This window comes from Apostichopus japonicus, chromosome 3 (assembly GCF_037975245.1).
Source record: "Apostichopus japonicus isolate 1M-3 chromosome 3, ASM3797524v1, whole genome shotgun sequence".
In the NCBI taxonomy this organism is placed as follows: domain Eukaryota; kingdom Metazoa; phylum Echinodermata; class Holothuroidea; order Aspidochirotida; family Stichopodidae; genus Apostichopus; species Apostichopus japonicus.
The window spans coordinates 26,516,884-26,540,480 of NC_092563.1; the positions used below are offsets into that span (position 1 = coordinate 26,516,884).

Here is a 23,597-nt window from a genome sequence, read left to right on the forward strand (position 1 = left end):
CACCATGAATATGTTAACCCTGGTGTAAGTTTTGCAAAGTTCTAGCGTATCATATGGCAACCTCTGCGGTTATACGGTCCTGATATGTAAGTATCCGGATGCATCGAACTCAAGACGACACAGTCTAGTCCATGGGTGGGCAACCTACGGCCCGCGGGCCACATGCGGCCCGCCAGTGTTTTTTTTTGCGGTCCATGAGATGTCTCAAGAAAAAGAAAAAAATCAATCTATTTTACATCATCACAAGAAAAACAAGTTAGCTGATAAGAATTAATCGCCACTTAATGATGTTGTCAGGTAGGCCTATTATCGCCATTAAATTTCAACTGAACTGTATTGACGTTATGTTTTTGTGAATACAGATAAAGTACACACACTTATTGCTGGAAAGTCCTCGGAATCAAAGGTTTGAAATCAACAGCAGGTCGTTGCTTAGTAACGGCCCAGTCAATTTCTCACCCCTTATATCTGGCCCATTTGTTCAAAAAGGTTGCCCATCCCTAATCTGGTCCATTCCCTTCGTAGACGCTTACTTCTATTTATAGGAATTTTGTCGCCGTGGTATGACTGTCGAGCCTAATCACGTGGACTCAAACTCTATGCCAAGATGGTAATCAAAACTAGAGTATGAAACGAATAGTGTATGAGCGGGAGGTATTGAAGAACTTAGCATGCATAGATTCCGGATGTGTGACCTGATTAAATCACTTTGGCTTCGGCTTTGAGTACGACGTTTCTGTACGCTGCAGTATTGGACGACTGTAACCGTAATAGTAATTACCGACTTTAGCAATCCGCGTTAAAAGTCATCGCCGACTCTGCAATCCGCGGTCCCTCTCACAATTTTGCAAGATCGGTTAGAATGACTCTATAGTTTTCTTTTTCGGGAAACCAAAACTTGACAAAAAAAGATGAAACTTGTTGAGAGAAGGGCAATGGGGAAAACTCTCACGCGTGACCTGTTAGTCATTATAGGTGTGAAGGGAACTTTGAAAGCTGCTATTGAAGTGATACAACCTTAAGATGTATTCTATTTTAATTACCAATTACGTAGAAGTTAAAACTGTTTTTTTTTTATGTCAGGAAAACTACTGAAAATGTGATCATTATTGTAAATTGTACGAGTGCTTCATGATATTATTTCTATTTATTGTGTATTTAAGTTGCATTCAATTTCCTGCAGTTATTAAATTAATTTGACAGTTACTCTTTACCTTTAAGAGAACTCATTGAACTCTTCGTGTCTCTTCGTTCGGTAAACACTTTTGAGTTTCATTAATGAATTCTATATAAAATGTTACCACATATTAACACATTTATACGTCCCCCCGCAACCAGTTGTTTTGTAAAAACAAAATCAAAGTAATGATAAATAACAAAATTGCCCCATTTGGGAATAAAAGTTTCCGTTTCAGTCATTCTTAAATGCCTTTTTGCTTATATTAAATCAAATTTTAATTGAAAACAAGTCCCGCGTTGTTTAAAAACCCTGTAATTAAAAAGGTGTTCATTTTGTTGGAAAGTTTTACCTTTGTGGTTTGCTCCTTCAAGAAAATAGGGTTGGGAAGGGGGACCGGATTTGTACAATGGAGGAAAACGTCCCCTTCAGCTATGAAGAGTATAACTTTGGATTTAGAATTCAAAGAAGATTTTATGATCGTATTTAGACACCCGTTCCCTACCCTCCTCTCAGATAAAATACTCTCGAAACGATTCTGAGCTTTGAAACTGTTGTTTTAATAACCACCGAATGGGGAATTATGTGTATGTAGACCAGTGATGTGCGCAAGGGGTGGGGACAGGGGGCCATGGTTCAGTCTATATTCCCCTCTGTGCAGCGTTTAGAGTACGTTAACACCATTGATAACATGCCCTGCTGTACACAGGGTAATTTTATCCGGTAGGAGGTATTGAACTTAACTGTATCCCCCGAATTATAAAACTTATGGGGAGATTATACACTAGCTGTCACACCAGCTTTAAATCCGACGTTCAGCCAGAAAGGTACTTTTTAAGAAAAAGTCACCCAGGAAAGAACCTGGGCACGAAAACCAAACTACCAAACGACTGATCCGCTCTCAGCCCCAGTCCCCTTGCATCGAGACTGTGACTGTGTGATCATCGTCAGGTGTGCATCACCATTCCCGAAGGGAACAGATACTCTCTGATGTCAGGCCTTCATTATCTGACTTACATAATACAATAACTTCACATTCCTAAACTGTGAGATTTTACAGGTGACAATAACAACACATTAACGAAGTGTAACTGAAGGGCATTGATGGTAAGCGTTTGCAACAGTATAAATATACACACTGTTGAAGATGATCCAAAAATTGTAGTCCAAGCTGCTCTCGAAGACAAGCAACTTCATTCGTTGTATCAAAAATTCAAACAGAACGATGTGTAGAGCTGGAGGAAGAGAATTGACACAACTCCTGCAAGAGTTCAACCCGAACCAAAAACCAAGAAGCTGTTTGGCGTGTGGCAAAGAGAGGCAGTTTCTTATTTATATACTACCATTTGACTACAAACTGTTCCAATCCGAGGTTAGTCGATATTCGCTTTACACGAGGACTTACTTAGTAAGACAGAAAAGTACAAAAGGTAGGCCTAAACTGCAAAGAAAGCTTGTAATGTTTATGTAAATGAAAACAACCCACGGAGTAGAAAATATTGTATTCCTATATGAACCGTAACTTGCGGTTTTTTCGTTGGGGATTCGATTCCTATTGTAAATGTTTGTAATAAGAACAAAAGAATAAGCAAAGAAGCAGACATTTAATTCTTGATAATTTGTCACTTTTTTCATCTGACACTACGTCCAGAATTTCTTAACGATTATTTTGTCAGCCTGTTTCTATCTCATCATGAGGTGACCAATTCGAGATTCACTGTGGTTGCAGTTTATGTTGCTTTAGCTATACGTTACGGTGGTACCATGTTCCGCTGACCATAAAGAAACACCAAATATGGCTACCTAAAACATGATATGTTCTTTTAATCCTGAAAATCTCACCGAGAGTAGTTGAAGTTAGAGGCCCTAGTTTATTAATGAAACAAACATTAAATACGTTTCGTCATTAACGTTCGTTTAAACGTTTATTATCTCTAAAATTTACAAACATCAAAAATGGTTAAAACCAGACGAATCGGGTATCCAGTGAATAGTTTGGTGGTATACTGATGTAACGTCACGTCGAAAACGAATAATATGAGCCTATGTCGTAGAGACGTTGTGTTTCGATTTCAATCTGTAATTGATTCACTTTGTTTGTTTTAATTGATTGGTTGATGTTTGCAAATGAGTGTGTGAAATTATTAAACTTTCAAATTAACCGCATACTTCTGAGCGGTATAAGGATTTTCAGTTCGTATATAGTGTAGCACTAGCGTTAACTTCCATTACGAAACTACGAACAACAATTTATCAATAAATATCAATTAACTTGTGTCACTTGCTCTTGATAGTACACAATAGACCAAATGGTTGCCATCTGAGACACTTTTTGTTATACCCTTATGATTTCCCACCCTGTGCTAACTCTATCAACCATAATAATGCTGGTACGGACTGCCTCCATTGCTAGCCCCCCCCTCCCCGGAAATAGAATTAGTTTATCGTCACGTGCCGCAGTCCTATGTACGACACTGCAGCAGTACTGTAGTCTACATATAACACAAACGATCGAGCGAGCTGGGATCGATATACAAGCTATTTACATGAATATCTGCTACCAGTTGAATTTCCAACAACGTGTGAGATAATATATAGGCCCCTTATCTGAGTGAGCCGCGATTAACATGTAAATGAAATAGACGCTTAGCAAACATATAATAACAAACCCATTCTTTACAAAGATTGCAGTTATATTTCTGCACCCATGCATGAAAAAACTGGCAGTAAAGTGTTACAGAATAACCTTTTACCTATACACATCCAAGGGGTGTGGGGTTATATACGCTCCCCTTTTCAACCCGTACACAAAAGAACTAAAAAGTCGCTATTAGCACCATGTTGCGTGGAGACCTATTTATAGACCCATTTATAGCCTAAAAGTTCTTCAAAAGCACCATCTCACCTCTAAAATGTTTTTTTTTTTCTGGGGAACCAATCAGACCCCCCCGCCACTCCCCTACGTGCCGCATCGGATTCAACTTCTCCCCGACCATACCACTCTTGAACATTCTGGATCCGCCCCTACTGTATGCTGACGTATTTTTAAGAAGGGGGTGTGGGGGGGGGGGGATGAGCCTTTATTGAGGGACGTCCTGGGTATAGGGGAGCGGTCTTATTCTAACCCGATTGAATGTAAGCTGAACATTTTAGTCCCGGGTGACGATGGGGTGGGGGACCATGTGCTCGGCAGAGCCTTTGCGAGTTCTACTGCAGTATACCTACCATGAAGTGTTCAAAACTTTCAAAGGAACACTTTGTTGTCAGAATGTCACGTTCTTTTCCCGTATCCTACTTGTCTGTTTGTTTTCCCGTGTACTTTTCAAGTTATTCAGCCCTCGTTGTGGGTTTTATCGTCGTTCAGTAGACGACATTCAACCCGCGGAGCTTCTTTAGAAACTAGTCACCTTAAGCTGAAAACCTGCCCGCCTTTTTATTGCTAATTTCAGATTTTATCGAATTCAAAATGGCAAATAAGACGACGGAATCCTTCTTCGATGCTCCCGCGGTGGCAATCATCACTGGAGCAAGTAGAGGAATCGGTAGAGCCATTGCTATAGAGTTTGCTAAACGGTTCACGAATCGCCTTCTTTTGGTTCTCACCGGCAGGAGTGAGAAAGGATTACAAGAAACCGCCGCCAAGATTCGAGCTGATGGTACGTTTCAGCATCCCAGACAACTCTTCGGTTAACTATCGGTGATCTAGGTGATCAGGGGACAATTGAAGGCGTCATAGAGGACCTCTTTAAAGGAATCGCCCCAGGTACGTACGGACATGCACTACTCGTCAACAACGCCGCCAGTAGTGGTGACGTCAGCAAATACGTCAGAGATTGGGATACAACTGCTATGAAGACCATCGAAAACTATTTGTCCTTTAACGTAATTTCGCCGTTACTTTTAATCTCCAAGTTTCTTTCTTCGTTTCCAAATTCTAAATTAGATAATCTTGACAGGAATTCTACCACCATGAGAAGAACCATTGTTCAGCTGACGTCAATGTCAGCTGTCCTTCCAACAGAATGTATGTCTCTGTACTGCGCGGGTAAAGCGGCCCGTGAAATGTTGCATAATGTAACGGCATTGGAAGAACCCGGTATTCGGGTCCTAAACTACGCAAAGGGTCCTGTCGACACCGCCATGTTGAATCATCTTAAAGAGAACACGGCATCGTCTAAAACGACTGAATTGATCACGAAATCTATGGAGATTGCAGTTTCTCCCGAAAAGACCGCCTCTGTGTTATGCGGCTATCTAAAACAGGATGAATACGAGAGCGGATCACGTATTGATCTATTTGATATTATCGGGTTTCCCAAATCTGAATAAATGAATATCAATTCAGCTATAGTTTTGATACTTTTCGTCGAAATCAGTCATTAAACAAAAACAAGTCTATATGAACAGCATATGCATGAAATTAATAGAGTTCATTTTTTCAGATTTTTCAATATTATTGATTATATGCTTTTCCTCCCCTCCCCCCCCTCTCTCTCTCTTTCAAAATACAAGAACAACACAAAACAACAATAAAAACAACCGCAAAGAAAACACTTACCCAAACGATAGCAAAATGACATTTTGCAGTGAATGGTATGTAATAAATAAAACCATTCTCTGCTGTATGTTGGAGTTGAAAGAGAGAATATTGAAATGCATGCTGTATGGGCAACTAGCAATTACGTAACACTTTAGCTTGTTTTATAGTATTCTTCACATATTTTTGTTTTTAATTTATGTATACGTTACTATGTAGAGTAGTTTCCATAGCAACAAACTTTTACATATATACCTTAGGTCTTTACGTGGTGGTCAAAAACGATGGGGGTCAAAATAGAATGTAGTGTAGAACGTACACTGAAAAAATAAACTAGTCAATATTGCCACGGACTAACGTTAAATTAGTCTGTAACGTTAGTCAATGCACACGGACTAGCAAAAATCTTCGTTTCATCGCTGCTTCTTAGTTAGTTTACACTGACTAAGGAAAATATAATCGCAGCTTAGTCGGTGGCGACGGACTAAGGTGTTTTAACCCATGGACTAAGAACGATACGGACACCCGATTTACGCCATAATCGTAGCTTAGTCGGTGTCGACGGACTAATGTATTTTAACCCAATTCGATTCACTTCAATTTGGAAACCGAGAGGCAACGGCAGCTTGCTGGGCTTGGCATAGTTTCATACGATCACTCTAAGCAACTTTCAACCGTAAATCACCCAAGAAGGTCTTTAGAAGAACGGAGGTATTAACTGCATCATCGGCCTACCTGTTATTCCTTTAACTTGAAGGTAAACTTAAAGTTAATTATTAGGCCAATGGCACTAGTACTGTATTATGGTTAGTGTAACGCTACCGTTGTCACGTTGGCGTTTCGCAATACACAAGTGCAATGACAGTGAGTAGCCTATATGCTTCTACTGGGTACTGCAGTGCATTCTCAACACTAAAGTGTGCATCCTAAACAGCAATTAACAATGTGTTATGTGTGTATTGGGCTAGATTGAACAGTGGCACATAATCTTCTTATTTATTCCCAAACAAATGCTGGAACTATAAGGCTCAATAGTTTATTTGAAGTCTACACTCATTTGGTAAAGATTTCCTGTAATTTCCCATGTGAATCTAAATGGGTAGGCTTTGTGATAATGAATAAGCAAGGCTAGACCTTCAAACGTACAGTCACAGTAGGCTGAACAAATTATGTTGGCTAGTCAACGGTATTATATGTTGCGAGCAGTCAGGATGCACGCTTCAGTTCTATTTAACCTTTTCATTTATCATTTTTTAGTATTTAATTTCCGGTCACGCCCAGGAAACAATTGCGACATTCCTTCACGGTCGACTTGCTTACTGTAAGAAGTATTAACCGTTTTTTCTCAGGAAAGCTTGATAGTCTGAAGTTATTATAACATGTGCTTTTAGTATACTGCCAAAAGAGTAAGTTGTTGTATTTGTATTGATATTTTATGTAGAAGTAACGGAAAATTTAGTATGTTTAGTTTGGTCTAATTGCACGTTTTTTTTTTCTGTCCAATGTAGTGCAGGGTTCACTTGCGCGAATTCAAATTATTCTGTTTATGTATATGTATATGCATCGATTCTTAGATTATGATGTTTTTTTGACATTTATTGTAATTCAAGCATATCTGTTTAGTAGCAAAGTTTAAAGGTTAAGATTAATTAGTTTTCTCTTTTTGATCCTAGATTGAATGAAACTCATTGGCGTAAATAATAGAGCAGATGATACAGTTTAACGCAGTTGCTAAAACTCTGGGTATTCTCTAGTCTTCGCCGGTCCATTATATACTTTAGTACTACTAGTAAGACTATATCAAAACGACCGAAGACAAACTTAGTGTAACAAAGTACTGATTCTCCTCTAGCCTAGGTCTAAACAGGCTTGTTATGTGAGCAAGCAAAATAACAACTAAAAACGATTAGGCCTATAAATAAGTTGGCTCAGTGCATTTCTGTTTCTAAAATTTTATATTCTTAAAGATCATAAAAACAAACAAAGATTTAGCCCATGTTTTATTATCTCTGTATTCTGGGCATTTGATTCTGGTTGCAATGGTGATGTATGTATGTATGTATGTATAGTGATCTTCCCGCAAGCAGGAACTCGCGTTCAAATTTTCAGCTTTATACAGTCTGCTTCAAACTTTGGGGTTGTTTTTTGAGACTATAGTGGAAGCAAATCTCACATAACTTTGTGGTGACACCTTTATTTATTTTTTTTTTCAAATGATGAATACTTTGCTGTTTCTTTCTTCCAGCAGGAATTGAAAAGCCAAATATCTAAGTCAAGGGTGAGCTTTCCTGTGATGTACGACACCAGTGTGGAGGCAACAACAGAAGAGGAGAACTGTGTTATATATGGCTTAAAGACATGTTTTAAGATGATATATTGGTACCCTTCGCAGAACAAAAGAGTTTATCCAAGAGTCCAAAAAGCAAAGGAACAAGTACCATAGAGAAAAAAGATGGAAGAGTGAGTTTAACTATTGTACCCAACTGTTTAATGATATTTAAGATACCCAAATGGTGAGCTAGGTGAGCTCATGATTTGACCAGTTGAAACCTACAGGAAAATGATAGGTATCACTTCATATGTACGGATGGGCATTTCCAGTATTTTATATTGGTGGGCCACCACTGCCAGAGTCCGCCCATCCCTTACATATAGAATCCTGTCAATAATTTTCCAGTAGTTTTCAACTGGTTAAATCATGAGCTGACCTAGATCAATGAGGGGGGGGGGGGCTTTTGGGGGTCTACTGGCAGGGGTACCCCACTAATATAAATTACTGGAAATGCCCATCCCTTACATATATATAGAATCCTGCCAATCATTTTACAGTAGTTTTCAACTGGTTACCTCATGAGCTAATCTAGGTCAATGGGGGATGGGCATTTTGGGGGTCTACTGACAGGGTTACCCCACCAATGTAAATGACTGGAAATGCCCATCCCTTACATATGAAGTGATACCTATCATTTTCCAGTAATTTTTCAACTGGTTATCTCATGAGCTGACCTAAGTCAATGAGGGAATGGGCATTTTGGGGGTCTACTGGCAGGGGTACCCCCCCCCCCAATATAAATTACTGGAAATTCCCATCCCTTACATATGAAGTTATACCATTTTCCAGTAGTTTTCAACTGGTTACATCATGAGCTCATCTAGGTCAATGGGGGATGGGCATTTTGGGGGTCTACTGGCAGGGGTACCCCACCAATAAAAATTACTGGCAATGCCCATCAGTTGTATCTGAAGCCCTAACCAACATTTTCCAGTAGGTTTCAAGTGGTTACCTCATGAGCTGACCTAGGTCAGCCTTGAGGGGTCAATTATAGATCACTGGCAGGGGTACCCCACCACCAATAATTACTGGCAATGGCCATTTGTTGCTCTTGGGGCCATACCTGACATATTGTACTTACTTTGATGTGTTACCATGAAAACTGATCTAGGTTAGCTATCAGGTGACTTTAAAATTGCTCTCCCAGCCACACCCACCACAGTCGGTTTGCCAGTCGTCTGGTTTCATATACAGGAATGCACTGTGAACATTGTGATGTACAAGGCAATTGGTTACCTTCCCAGCTAACCAAACCCTCTGGGATCCCGGTCTATTGGGATCATTATTAACATGATTAACATAATTATTAAGCTTTGAGAAATAACTTGGTGTTATGCTGTGCAAAGCTAATAATAATTTGGTAAAAGCTGCTATTCCTGGCTTATAATTTGAGGGACCTAGATTTAAATGTATACCTCCCAATATGTTATAAAATTTTAATGTAAATGTATGTTTATGATAATGTGAGTTATCATGTGCTATATCTGTATCTGTGCTTACACGTATATCATATTTTCTGTTCACAGGTCAATAATGGTGCAGATTTTGGCTTCCTGAAGACAAGTGGGAGGCCATTTGCAGTTAAGAGAAACACTCTTTGTTCGTGAAGACTTAACTGGTGTCGATTTGGGGTACCACTTTAATACGAAAGTCATGAGGAACCCTTGCCCAAGATTAAACTTTGCATTATTGTGCAGAGCTATACTTTTGCGATTCATGTTTGATCTATTAACTTGTCTTAACTTTGTTGGAAAAAAAAATCAGATTTTCAGATTTTATTTACAGTGATTTCTTCTCTATCTGTCGAAAGTCAGCCTTTTGTAGACATCAGAAGTTTTATCAGAAATAAATACTGCCAACGTACACATTATTTGTGTTTCTTCTGCTCTCTTTTCTTTCAGTGATACTAGTCAGTGAAACTAGTCGGGTTTAATTCTTTCAGTGAATCTAGTCAGTGCAACTAGTCAGTCGATACCGACTAAGAAAGGTTAGTCGGGAGAGGCACCATCCTGACTAATGTAAAACCTGCTATAAACTAGTCGGTGGCTCATATAAATTAGTCGGTAAAGACCGACTAATGTCACCAACTAATGTAACTGACTAATATACATTTACCGACTGAGAAATTGTTGATCGACTAAGCTGACGGACTAAGATGACCGACTAAGAAATCCAACTGACTAAGGAATAAATTAGTCGGTATAGCAACTGACTAAGGCTATGTTAGTCGGGAGAGGCACCAGATGGACTAACGTTTTGTTAGTCGGTGAACCAATTTAAGTTTTCAGTGTAGTGTTTTAAATATTAAAAGGATCTCACTTGCATTATATCTGGTAACGAACAGAAGTGAGGAAATAATTCAGTCAGCAACTTGTTATTATGGCTTTTATTATAGTTCTGATCTTAAGCTTAGTGGCGTTAGGATAGGTGTGTTCGATAGCGCAGACATAGCTGTGGTGAATGTTTGTTTTCAACATGCAATTGCGTTATCAACGCCCACCCCCCCCCCTCACCCAACAAACACTCAATAACAACTAAAATAGGTTGAATGACTATACCAAATGTTACTTGGCTGGTCCATTTCATTGAGTCACCCTCAAAGGTGACACCATGTTCATGATTGGTATATGTGATGAAGATGAATGTCATGATAAACTTTCCCAAACAGCTAGAAAAAAATCTTAATCCACTTGGGAGATTTAGAAGATTTAATGTTTCTATGCACCCAAGGCTCTAATCTTGGAACAACAAGTCTAAATATGACATCATGGCAACACATGTGCTATATATTTAGCTTATATGCTATAACGTACTAACTTTTTTGTTGCAATGTTTTAGCTGTCATGGAAATGGGTGTTTTGCAAATACTGAATGTAAGATATTGATGGTAGTGGTTTTTATTGTCTATTAATTGTTCTATTCAAGTATTCGTCAAGTTCAGTAACAACTTCCTTCGCTCAAGATCAATTGATTAGTTGTTCCCGTTTAACACCAATTTCCAGTAAACCACAATAAAGAAAGATCAACTGCACCCCAGAGCAAATATTTACTTAATATCGACCTACCATTGTTCGGGAATTCAGTTTTAGAACTAATATGAATTCTATTGATCCGTGTATAGAAAAATCTTGGCGAAGGATCTTTTCCTTATGCGCATTCCGGTTACTGTAACACAATAGTCAAAACCGCGCGTCCACTCCGGGAATTTTCCCTTGGTGACAGTTTCTTCACAAAAACAATTAAGTCTATATCAAAGTTTCTCTCATATTACGAAACGCCAAAAAGATCACAAAATGTTATGATGATGTGAAAATTATATGTATATATGGTGATTATGATGTTAAAACATACGCGCATGGTTGGAGTATGACTTACATATATAGTTATTGTTTTACTCTGTTCATTTTGTAACTGTTTCCAAGTTTTTGATAAGTAACCGAAGCGACATAAGATACTGCCAGTTGACGAAAAAGGCAAACTTGAAACGTCGTTAGGCCATTCAAAACTTTTGAAGTTTGATGGTGCTAAGATTTGGAGCGAAAATGTATACCGAAGATATTAGTGAGTGTTTCATCAATGTTCTTTTAACTACGTTTTTAAGAATTAGAAGGCTTCAATATGAAGTAATTGTCCTTCCAATACTAGCTTCCTCAGATGCCCCTTCTAATTTTTAGAGTCTTCTTCATCCCTTATCCCGGGAACACTTATTGACACGGGCTGTACACCCCTCCACCCCCCCCCCCCCCTCCTAGAATCACCCTCTCATCAGGCCTGGGTATAAATCACAAACTTTGAGCATTTTGAGATATATATAACACTAAAAACTAGTCTATCATAGAAGTCTTGCAGGTATGAAATGTAGTAATTTATGTGCCAGGGAATTGCTGGTTGAATTCAATTTGGTGACCATTTAGCTTCAATATCTAGCATATGTTTTTTTAGCAGCTATACCGATGATGTGTGAAAGGGCTGTATAAGATAACGGAAAAATTATTTGAGGATGTAACAACTGCACGCCGGGATGTCTTGAAAAAAATGATGTCATATGCTTGGTTCAATTGTGTATAATGATATCATCGTATAGATAGATTATTCTTCACGTTTTTGAGTTGGAACGAATATTTAAAGGTATATGCTGTATTGGCCCAAAATATGCTAGATATTCAAATATGGTCACCTTTGGTCAAAATTCTTAAACTGTTTTTATTACAACCTTCGAGGAAATTTGCCTCAATGGGACATTCAGTTATTAGTGCATGTTCCTTAAAAATGTCTGTGAACCATTTGGAGAGTAAAGACCCCCAGGAACTTTTTGAAAACTTCTAGCAATTATAACGTGCTATAATTTGGGACTATACTGACTACCTTTAACAAAGCTCACCCACTGCTGGTTTATAACTTGCACGCAACCTACAGTGCATGGATAAACACCGACTATATAATAGTACCGTAATGTGTTTACTTAACCTCGCATAACATTACCCCTTGGTTTAATTTTTGAGATTTATGAATGCATTTCACCATAAGTGGAATTAAAGCCAAGTGTGGAGCTAGCTGCATGACTTCCTGTTTTAAGACTAAGTGTCATTTAAGTAACACGTAGAAAAATCAAGATCTTTTGTTTACTCGTTTTCTGATTTCCTTCAGTGAGTTTTACGTTGTGAAATACATGCGACGTTAGTATTCACCGAGTGTTGCAAAAATCTCGACAAATTCTTTATCAACATCTTTCAACTTTATTGCGTTGTGCTATTATCTGTTGAAATCAGTACTTGACTGATTTACAATGAGCAGTCCAGTTTCCCTCCCGGCCCGACGCTCCTCCTCCTCCTCCTCCTCCTCCTCCTCCTCCTTCTCCCCTCCACAGTGGAAGGGGTAATCAATAACCTGATGAAAACAAATAAGCCATTTTGAAAAGATAAATTGTTTTCTCGGGATGACTATAATCAAATGTACTTTTAATCTGACTTCAAGGTTAATACGCCATACGCATATCGACTCGTATTCTAGCAACAACGAAGGGTATCATTTTTTTGTATTTTTTGGTCTATCCCATCGCCTCAACCCTTTTACCATCACACACACCAGCCCGTAGCCAAGGAGCGATGAGGGGGGGGGGGGGGGTTTGGGGCGCCGGCCCCTAGAAAATGATCGCCGCACCCCACCACTCCAGAAAATTTCTGAGAGCAACAAAATCATTGCCTGAAGGCCTTCGTACTATACAGAAACAGTCACACACATACACTGATTTTTTTTGGAACTAACTTCTGTCTTAAATTTGATGGAAGCTCTGTCCATGATGTTATCATTGGACATCCCTACCGAAATTAGGAAAGGAGCATGGTCCATAGCCATTGCAATTTCTTACACACTGAACATATGACACTGAACATATAATACCCCGAAAATGAAAATCATTCGGAATTTTCATGTGGCCCTCATGAGCTGGCCAATTGCCAAGAATTGGTTGTTACATCACGGATTTGGCTCTATAGCCAAGACCACCTGTTTTGGTTGTCTACCCATATCACCGGGAAAATAAGAGTATGAAGAAGGATAAAGTTCTCTTTTACCCCTTCATAGTGATTTTACAAAATAAACTTTTCCTGTTTTATTACCAAACTATTGGAAATGCAAATTTCTAACACATGAGATCTCAAAATAATGTTATGTTTATATGCACCGTCATCTTATGTGAAACCGAAGACCCTTACATGTTGCCTCTCATGCCTGCATGATGACAAACTATTCGGTGACGGGGGAGGGGGGGGGGGAGGGGCCAGCCTGATCGAGGTGATAACCCAAACTGAAGCCTTTATATAGCCTCTGGGTCTCATACATGTTAAGTAGTGTTCCATATATAAGCCTGCACTGACAGATGCTAACACTAATCTTGGCGACAAGAGTCACTATACATTAACACATAAATAAATCTTGGCTATCCTGCTAATGGTCAGACGGCTTCGGCGGGCAACTCTACACATGTTGCCACCCAGTGAAAGATACTTTCTTACAAGCATTGATATTGGGAAAACGATACATCGAAGACACATTTCTGACACTGGATTATTAAGAAAATAACATTTTTGGCATAACCTATATAATACATTAACTAAATCACGTGGTACCACTTTATTGCGACATGTTACATGTTTCCTTGAAGCAGCCTTCGGTGTTCTGTCGCCAATTTCAACAAACCTAGTACCGGTACTTCTCGCAATGAGATTGGTCCAAGCTAAAACAGGCCCTATATATTTTCTAATCCAATAAACTTAGGATATAGGTCTATAGTAGTGAGTTTTCCCATGAAAGTACTTACTACTGGTATACCCTGACACAGGTGTAGCTGACAGGGTTCAAGAGATAAAATTAGAGGGCGTCCAACGGCTTTTTAAAACGGGAACATAGTCGGTCTATATTTTGGTTATACGTCCATGTAAAGCCCGTACGAAGCAACTACGACATGTTCCTAAGTTAATTCAAAGCAACATTCAAAGCATCAGTTTCTCATAAGACTTAGAAAATAAAGAGTAATTAACATGAGCAACCCACCTATACACCAGAAGACCTGATGCCATTACCGAATTCATCTAAAAGTGGAATGAGGGGGGGGGGGGGGGTTAAGGCAGTGGCTTAGGGCCCAACGCTTAGCCCCAGGCTTTATGTAGGCTCATGCCCATCCGGCGATATCTTTATAGAATCACATATAACTTAACAAACTGCAAGTTGGGAAAAATGTCAGCGCCCAGAATAGTTTACTATGGTTTACCACGCGTATTCTTAGCATATTGAAACCCTTTTTTACCCATTCAAATGGATATAGAAAACCAAACGGACTGTATTTACAGGCAGCTCTTTTAATGATCTGAAACACATCAGACTTTTCTGGGACTATGGATCGCATGCTGGAGGCGGCGGAAGAGGTTTCAGACTGGGGAGGAGGTGGGGGGGGGGGACAAGCTTCGAAGGGCTGCATTGGAACCTATGACTTTGATTATTGGGGGAGCAAACCACAAAATCACATCAAAACGTCCCGACAAAATTAATCTTTTCCGTATATTCTGTAGCACAAAACTTTAGTATTAAGCTGAATATTTTTTTCAACGAAACGGCAACTGTTGTCCATTTTCTTTAACTTTTCAACAAAAATTTCTCTAAAAGGGGCACTTTTTAAAGATACCAACGAAGCACTTTTTTATTACAAAAATGGAAAATAGGTACTTTTCATTAAAAGGCATTGAAGACTTGCGCACAAAGAAACGTCTCATGCCGGTAATCTGACCTAGTTTAGAATGAGGTGTAACAGAAGTGTTAGACACCAACGGAAAGTTTACTTTTTTTCAGATGGCGGCTCGCGATTTGGGGCGAGTCTTCAACGCCTTTAAATAAAGAGGTATACTTGTCCCCCTGTGTCCCTACCTCCAACAAATCTTTTTTTTTCTGGGCCTATACTCAAGTTGCACAATCGCTGGAAAGGCTATAGATCCGAAATTGAATATAAATGTAAACAATATATTTTTGTAAAAACTCTTCCCACAAAACTCATCCACAAAAATACAGTAACCATCACACCATGGAGTTGTTATGGAATCAGACCAATCATTCATTTTACAGAACTGAAGTTGTGATGGCGGAGTTCACCCTATAAGCCAATGAACAGACCGATCTTAGACATGTGGGCGGAGTCTAACTATGGAGGGTGAACATTAGATATGAAACCACTATGTAGATCTGTGTTGTATGCAATTTCATGCCATCAAGTCCTCACTCCAGTGACAGAGAACCACTCGGTGCTAGAAAAAAATGTCGGGGAAACGGACAAGAAATTTGGAAACTATAACATGTCGTGCACCCGTGAATATAGCTGTAGTAAAATATTGTAAGTAATCGTGTGGCTCTTCTCTATCTTAGGTCTACTTAATTTCTGATGAGTTAACGGCCTATAGCCTAGGCTACCTAAGACATTATTTAGTGGAAGTGGTATATGTACACAAAACAATGGTAGTCCGTGTCATTGTTTGCAATACTGAGAACGATTTTATGTGTGAATAGGAAATAACTTGCTCCCGTTTTTCGACTCTTACATACCTTTCACTAGGTTTCAGTCGAAAGATAAACTAGGCTAGAATGTCATCTATCAACGTGGCTAGACCGAGTTTGACATTTTTATTAGTTTGACATTATATGAATGTTTTTAAATGTCATAAAAAGTAATGTCATTAAATGTCATTAATGTCATCAAGTTTGACATTATTTAATGAGCATTACTATGATTATTTCAAATGTTTTAGAACTATGATAACTTAAGTTAGGCCATGCAATTACCAAGCCTTTGGTATTAAATGTCTTTTATTGGCTGTTGCCTTTACCTGTGTGTTGTTTTGTTTTTTTGTTTTTCAGACAAATGATTGCTGTATAATTTAGAGGCCAACTTAGGCTTAGTCTACAGAATGAAATTTATGAATGATCAAGAATAAAATCTCTGGAAAATTTTGGTTGGATTTTTTGTGTGTATTAAATACTTACTGCAGAATTGTAACATTACGTGGTCATCATTTTTGGTTTCTCTCAGGGGGAAAACGAGACGAAAAGCTGATTCTACCCATAAACTCATCCATTAGTGCAACATTACATGTTGACCAAATGTGTACAACAACAACTGTTGCAGCAAGCAGAGATTTTTGTAAGGACAGAATATGGCTGAATGGAAGGTTAGGTTTGATTTCATCTTTTGTTGTAGAGCAATGAATTTTCTTTTCTAATTGTGTCATTCTACTGGAGTCTGTATATGCTGGTTTTATGAATAAGGTTAATGCCACCTGCAATATCATACATATGACATAAACTGGCAGCATTATAGCATAACAGATATTGAATTCATTGAGAAGCCTTCTTATCACAACATCAGTACTACATTCATACTTTATTCATCAGTACTATATTCATAAGCGCTACGAGAATTATTTCATAGTTTGTTTGGCGCTATATAAAAATTATGTATGATTATTATTATCCCTTTGGAATGAGAAGATAGTGTATTTCAAAATCCTGGCTAAAATTTGTATTTCATCAGTCAGATATTTTAGTGGATAAAACCATCTCTTTGGAAGAGTTTTGCAGAGTTATATATTGAATGTTAACATTTCATTGTGTATAATATCGTACTGTCACACTAATCTGCAATGACAAAGGAAACACAGAAGGGTTTTTAAATAATTTAGTTCCTCACATCCCATTTGCATTCTTTCCTTCCCTATGATATGAATTCCTGAAACTGAAATCTTCCCAAATTTTCAAAGTTTTTTATGTCAGAATGTTATGATTCATCATTATGACTTGATTTCCTTTACTTGTGCATTAAAAAACTGGCATTTGCACTAAAATATATAAACTAGCAAAATGCCACTGCAAGTCTTTAATCTTCATGATTCAAAACCACAGAATCACCCTCATGTTGATATTATATATTGATTTATCTTGTCTGTACTAATTACTATCAATTGTCAACAGGAAATAGCTAATTGAATGTCTTCTTGACAGAAAGGTGACTGTACCAGCACATTTAAAATAAGATCCTGCCCCTTTGATATGTACAAATACACAGGGAATACATAAACCCATTGAGAACTTCAAGTAGTGCTTGCTTTTAGTGATGGCTTTAGGCAATGCTACTATATCAACTGATCATTGCAGCAAACTGGGTTTGATATTGATCAACTGAGACACATTTCCTCCAAATAATGGCTAGTTAGAGGTTACTCAATGACATAAAATTTAATAAAAGTGTTTGTGCAAAGGCAAATTTAAATGTGGTATCGACTATATGTATTAACTGTATAATACATCTTTTTTTTTCATAATCCTGGACCCTCTTGATTTATTCATAATCATAACATTTTTGAAGTATGTGATTGGTGCTCTTCCTTCCCCTACAAAAACAATAACCCATAATGACATGTAGTACAGTATTTATAACTTTAAGGTGATGTGTGGTGAACATTGCAAGATATGTGTAACTAAACATTCCTATCAATAAAAGCTTTTGTACATTCGAATTGAGATTTTTCCTTCTTCAATCAGGGAGGAATCGATGGATAATCCAAGATTGCAAACAGTATTACGTAAAGGTCAGTATCATTTAGTACAAATAACTATGCAATTTTTTAAATTTTTTTAAAATTTTGTTTCTTATTGAAATGGAAAAATATGCACAGTAACTTCGCTAAATGCAATTGTTATGGTGGATGGGAAGCGTTTAGTTAATATAATTAGTAAGTAGGAAGATTCAAAAAAGATTTTTTTTTTTTTTAAATCAACTAGACTAAACATTTGTTTGTCCTTATGCCATGATGCCTATTTGAATTTTCCACAATGTCAAACAAAACACAAAACAAGAAATCTCCCTCCCATAGGACAGTATATAATCATGGCAGTTTTGAGTAAGTAATTTATGCATTCACCATTTCCCTTTTGCTGCACACGTGCTATAGCTGTGCTATATAAAGTTATATTAAGAGATGTACTGTTAGTCTGAGGTTTGTATAGAACAGTGTGACAAGTGGTGACCCCTGATATGGAATTTGTTTAGCTTGTAATGCACTGAGGTCCCTCTGCAAAAAAAAAGTCAAATAAGTAACATACAGATCTTAAGTGTTGTTACATTTTGGAGAATGTAGAATCCCCTGGTTCTTTGCCTACAAGTTATAATTGGTATTGCGTGTCATCAGATGTTACGAGATGGGGTTTGAAGTTAGCAAACAGTTTCAAAGACCAAGGCTTTGCTCCATTCTTAATTCCAGTGGTGTCTTGGTTTACTGCTAATTGTTAGATATATCATCTAATGTAGTTTCCATTAACTTGTGCATGATAGAGAACTAGGGATTTACCCTCTTTGGGGGCAACCCAGATATGCTGTATCCCATTAAATAGGTTCTAGCCTAGTAGTCTTTGTGTTCTAAATCAAGTGAATTCCAGATTTGTAGTTGTAAATCTCTCACCATTATACAATAATAATATCTTTCTTCTTCCACAGTCAAAGAGAGAGCATCCAATAAGTCTGAGCTGAAGGACTGTCACATTCATGTTTGCTCTGAAAATAACTTCCCAACAGCTGCTGGTTTGGCATCATCTGCTGCTGGATATGCATGTTTAGGTGAGTCGCAGTATGGTTGTAGCGTGTAAAGTATTCTCCTATGTAGGGGGTACACCTGTATGTAGTACTATAGGTAGCATGGTAGGATGGGAGGTATACATCATGTTAATGTGTTCATGGCCGGTGTAGTACACAACTGCAGGTTGTATGGTAATTGAGTTACAATCATTGCCTAACAATCTATCTTTAATGTAAATGTTGATTTACTAAGGTAGTATTAGGTAGTATTTGGGAGTGTAAACTACAGAGGCATATTACATGCTTACCAAGCTGTATAGCTTACAGTTCTATGTCATCAAGTCCCCAATTTTAAGTCTTCATTTTTTCTTATGTGTATTATGAAAATCAAAACTCATTATTCTTTGAGTGAAATTTTTCTGGGTCCGCAGTAAACTGACCCTGATACCCAGGGCCCTATCCCATCATCAGGCCTGCAAAGTGATAGTTGATATCTCATTGACTAAGTACTAAGATGCTTTTATTATGTACCAAGAATTAATTTATAATTGCAGATTTGTCTGAGTCAAATCAAGTATATTAACACCATTGATAATACAGACAAAGATTAACAAATATTGTAAACTACAAGATTAACAAAAAGATTAACAAATATTGTAAACTACTATCCACACTCACAGGAGCTGCCTCAAAATTCCTCCAAAAGAAAAGCACACGCCCCTTTGGTGTTTTGGAAAGTTTATCAAACCAGGAGAGACAGAAGTCACAAGCAATTTGTTTCAACTTTTGAACTTATCTTTAGACAAAATGTCACCTTTAACAAACCTTTCTTTGACAGTTTCTGCTCTTACCAAGCTGTTCAATGTTCAGGGTAATGTAACAGACATTGCCAGGCTTGGATCAGGGAGTGCCTGCCGCAGCCTAGATGGGGGTTTCGTGGAATGGACGATGGGAGAGAAAGATTCTGGTGAGGATAGTACAGGAAAACAGATAGTAACAGAGGACCACTGGCCTGAAATGAGGATTATAATATTAGTGGTGAGTACTTTCACCTTTTTAACTTTCATGATGTAAAATAAAACCAGGTTCTTGGTCATAGTTATACTTTCTACCATGGCATTCACTCCACCACATCACCCTTCCCCATCACTCATCCCCTCACCTTCCCTGCCCTCCTCTCCCTTGTGACCCCAGAGTGTAAACAGGAAGTTGGGCACAAAGAAGCTGTCAAGAGTTTCATTGCAACGCAAGGCTTGCATCAACAAATATTACCGCTCTGAAGTTTACTGAAATAAGTATTAACTACATTTTACATGCACTGTGTCATTTCACTACACAGGTCAGTGGGAAGAAGAAAGCCATTGGGAGTTCCAAAGGTATGTTACGTTCCACACAGACCAGCCCATTTCTCAAGCACCGAGCAGACAAAGTAGTACCAGATAATATGAAAAAGATGCAGGCAGCTATCAAAAGCAAAGACTTTCCGGCCTTTGCTGAGGTAACAATGAAGGTGAGTACTGTTTCAAGTACTCTGAGGAGTCTCTTATGAGTTTACCATAGCAACAGGGTTTACAATAGTCATGGTAGGCCTATTAAATAGACAGCTTAGGCTCCTTGTAAGTGTTTGTAATCTGTAATATGTTTACTGGGAATCATGGACCATACAAAGAGGTAGAGGATGTATCTTCCTGTCATGTAGCTAGCAGTATGATAATGAAAAAGTAGGGAGATTGAGCAAACCAGTGCAGGTTACTTACTGCAGTAGTGACATACATTTGTACCTCCATGTGAGTTTAAATTGAAAAGATGTGATTGAGTGAAAATACTAATTTGTTGATGTTGCCATGGCAATTGTATTGTGGTCTGAATCCTTTGAATCCTGTTAGTACTATTACAAAGAAAAGGCAAGAAGAAAGCAGTGGAATAGATGAGGTTGCTGTGAATAATGTTAAATATTTATAAGTCTGAATTTCTTTTCTGTTTACATGAAATGATCTTCTATGCATATTGAAATTGGTATGTTGTTGGTGCAATATCATTCTGTATTGTTTTACCACAAGACACTGTAATGAGGCAAAAGTTCATCTTTGATAATGTTTATCTGTCACAATTATGGTGCTGCTGCTTTCTTACAAAAGTACTGTAACCCCCCTCCCCTTTTATCTCCCCTTGTTTCCCCTCTGTCACCCCTCTTCTCATAGCACTCTACCACCTTTTTTTCTCCTCACCTTTCTGTCTTTGTCCTTCTCTAGTTTATTCCCTACCTCCTTCCCTTAATCCTCTCTTTGTCCCTCTAATGTTTATCTTCTACCTCTCCTCTTCCCCTGCTGGTTTCCTTCTTCCTTCTCTCCATCCCTTGTCTACTAATCCCCTAACATCTATCTCTTTGTGTTCACTATGCTCACTAACCTGTTTGTATTCTGTGCATGTATTTGTCCCTTCTGTTACTGATACTTGTCATTCAGCCACTGAAGAAGATCATGCTAGGATCGAAACTTCAGACCCTCTTACATTTACACATTCCCTTACGCAGGCTCATTAGTGGATAAGCAGTTTGCTAACAGATTTGTTTTACTTCGAAAAGTAAAACAAATCATATTCCTCTTTTTCGTGTCTGAAATCGTTCACAGGAGAGCAACCAACTCCATTCTGTCTGCCAAGATACCTACCCACCGATATCATACATGAACGATACCTCCTGGTCTATTGTGAGGCTTGTACATGCGTACAATGAATATAAAGGACAAATTAAAGTAAGCACTATCAAATCATTTTAAAAATATGTTTAATTCACCCTTCCCATAATAGCTCCACTGTAGATCACATAGGCTTATAATGCATTTGTGTTTAAAAAGTCTTGCGAGGCCTTGGGAATCGACATGGATCATCAGAATTTGAATATAAATAACAACCTCAGTCCGGCATCTCTGCAATATGAATTTTCCATAATTTGTTCCTTCGTTCCTGTTCAGGGTCTACTTTTGGACTAATCACTTATAATGATAAAATTATTCTTAACATGTGTGTATGGTTTTTTCTTTGTGTGTGTATGTGAGTTGGAAAAGGTGACAACTTGGCAACCAACAGTATTGTACAAGTCTTTGCAAATGCAGCTAAGGGTACAAAAGTATAAACTTCACCCTCTAGTGCTTCCCATTTATCCATGCAACATGAGTTTGCAACACATGCACCATTTTATCCTCTATGATTATCTGTGTTTTCATCTGGTATCTTAATACATTTGCTAGATTATTTGTGGCGGTCATTTTAATCTACTTTCTTTCCTTTCAGGTTGCTTATACATTCGATGCAGGTCCCAATGCAGTACTCTACCTCCTGAAAGAAAGTGTTTCTGAAGTCCTTGCTTTCATAAATCATGTCTTCCCTCCTCCCAATAATCAGGAGAAACATTTATATTTTAAAGGTTTGCCATCGGAGAGTAACCATGAAGTGACAAAGGTGAGCTTTTAACGATGAATATCGTTTTGTGTCACAGTCTCCACAAATAATACTGCTTGATCAATGTGACGTAAAATTACAGCGCTGGTGGTGGCCAAAAGTTGAAGTACTGGGACGAGGTGTCCCAAAATCAAAATAGCAAAAGCCCATAATGTATAAGTTGATAGTCTACATTTGATTATAGCCTTTGTTATGTGGCATTTCTGGTGCACCTTGCATGAGCTAATATTAATCAGCCCCTGGTTTTGGTTAGAAAATTTCCCTTACTTACACCAAGTAATTAAGATATAAGAAAAACACCTCAACAATAAGTTATCAACTACTTCAACTGCAGCCATACTTTTTGCTGTGATTTTCATATTTAATGTTAGCAATGAAATCATAGAATTGCTTCCCATTTTGTGTGTAACTGAATCATGCACTACAGTATATTGAAGTGAGGAGACCATTGAAATGTGATACCATGCAAGTACAGTGAATTAATCACTGAGTATTTGCCATTTGAAATGCAATATAATATTGTTTTTACTTATATTTTGTACTTCTTTGAAAATCACTTATCTTGTCATGCATTGAGTATACAGTTCGGTCTTTAGAAGATCTCTTTGACCTAGTAAGTAATTGTAACAAGTCAAATAATATATTGAATTTGTCAATTATCTTGTAAAATCTTGTAGGTTGCAACCTAGTAAAGATGATTCAACATCTTTCGCTTCAATTTGACATTTACAGGCAACGTTGAATTCTGTTTTATCGATGGAGCCGCAACAGAATGCTGTGAAATACATAATTCATACCAAGGTTGGTCCTGGAGCTCAAGAGATTACCAATGAGGATGCATCGCTACTCGATGAAAATGGACTGCCAAAATCTATGAAAAGCTAGCAGTCTTGAGAACAGTAGTGTACATGCAGTGGTTAAAGGAGGGGTCTTAGTGGGTTGATTGTGGCCTATGTTAGAGGGGGAAGGGGAGGAGGGTGGG

At 38.1% G+C, this 23,597-nt stretch overlaps 1 protein-coding gene, 1 long non-coding RNA gene and 1 pseudogene across 2 annotated transcripts; all 3 read left to right on the forward strand.

The window, feature by feature from the left end:
• The first annotated feature begins 2,274 nt into the window (after nucleotides 1–2,274).
• On the forward strand, nucleotides 2,275–6,026 carry LOC139965658 (sepiapterin reductase-like; annotated as a pseudogene).
• Nucleotides 6,027–6,522: 496 nt separating this feature from the next.
• LOC139965659 (uncharacterized) lies at nucleotides 6,523–10,337 on the forward strand. The gene is made up of 3 exons (XR_011792355.1): nucleotides 6,523–7,120; nucleotides 7,960–8,174; nucleotides 9,573–10,337. It is a non-coding gene; the product is annotated as an uncharacterized lncRNA (long non-coding RNA).
• A 5,427-nt stretch (nucleotides 10,338–15,764) lies between these two features.
• Nucleotides 15,765–23,577, forward strand: LOC139965678 (diphosphomevalonate decarboxylase-like). Its single transcript, XM_071968292.1, has 9 exons — nucleotides 15,765–15,925; nucleotides 16,619–16,757; nucleotides 18,127–18,173; nucleotides 19,079–19,198; nucleotides 19,995–20,194; nucleotides 20,496–20,666; nucleotides 21,787–21,909; nucleotides 22,448–22,615; nucleotides 23,348–23,577. Exons 1-9 carry the CDS (start codon nucleotides 15,850–15,852, stop codon nucleotides 23,498–23,500), a joined length of 1,197 nt encoding a protein of 398 aa, XP_071824393.1. The 5' UTR covers nucleotides 15,765–15,849; the 3' UTR covers nucleotides 23,501–23,577.
• The last annotated feature ends 20 nt before the right edge of the window (nucleotides 23,578–23,597 follow it).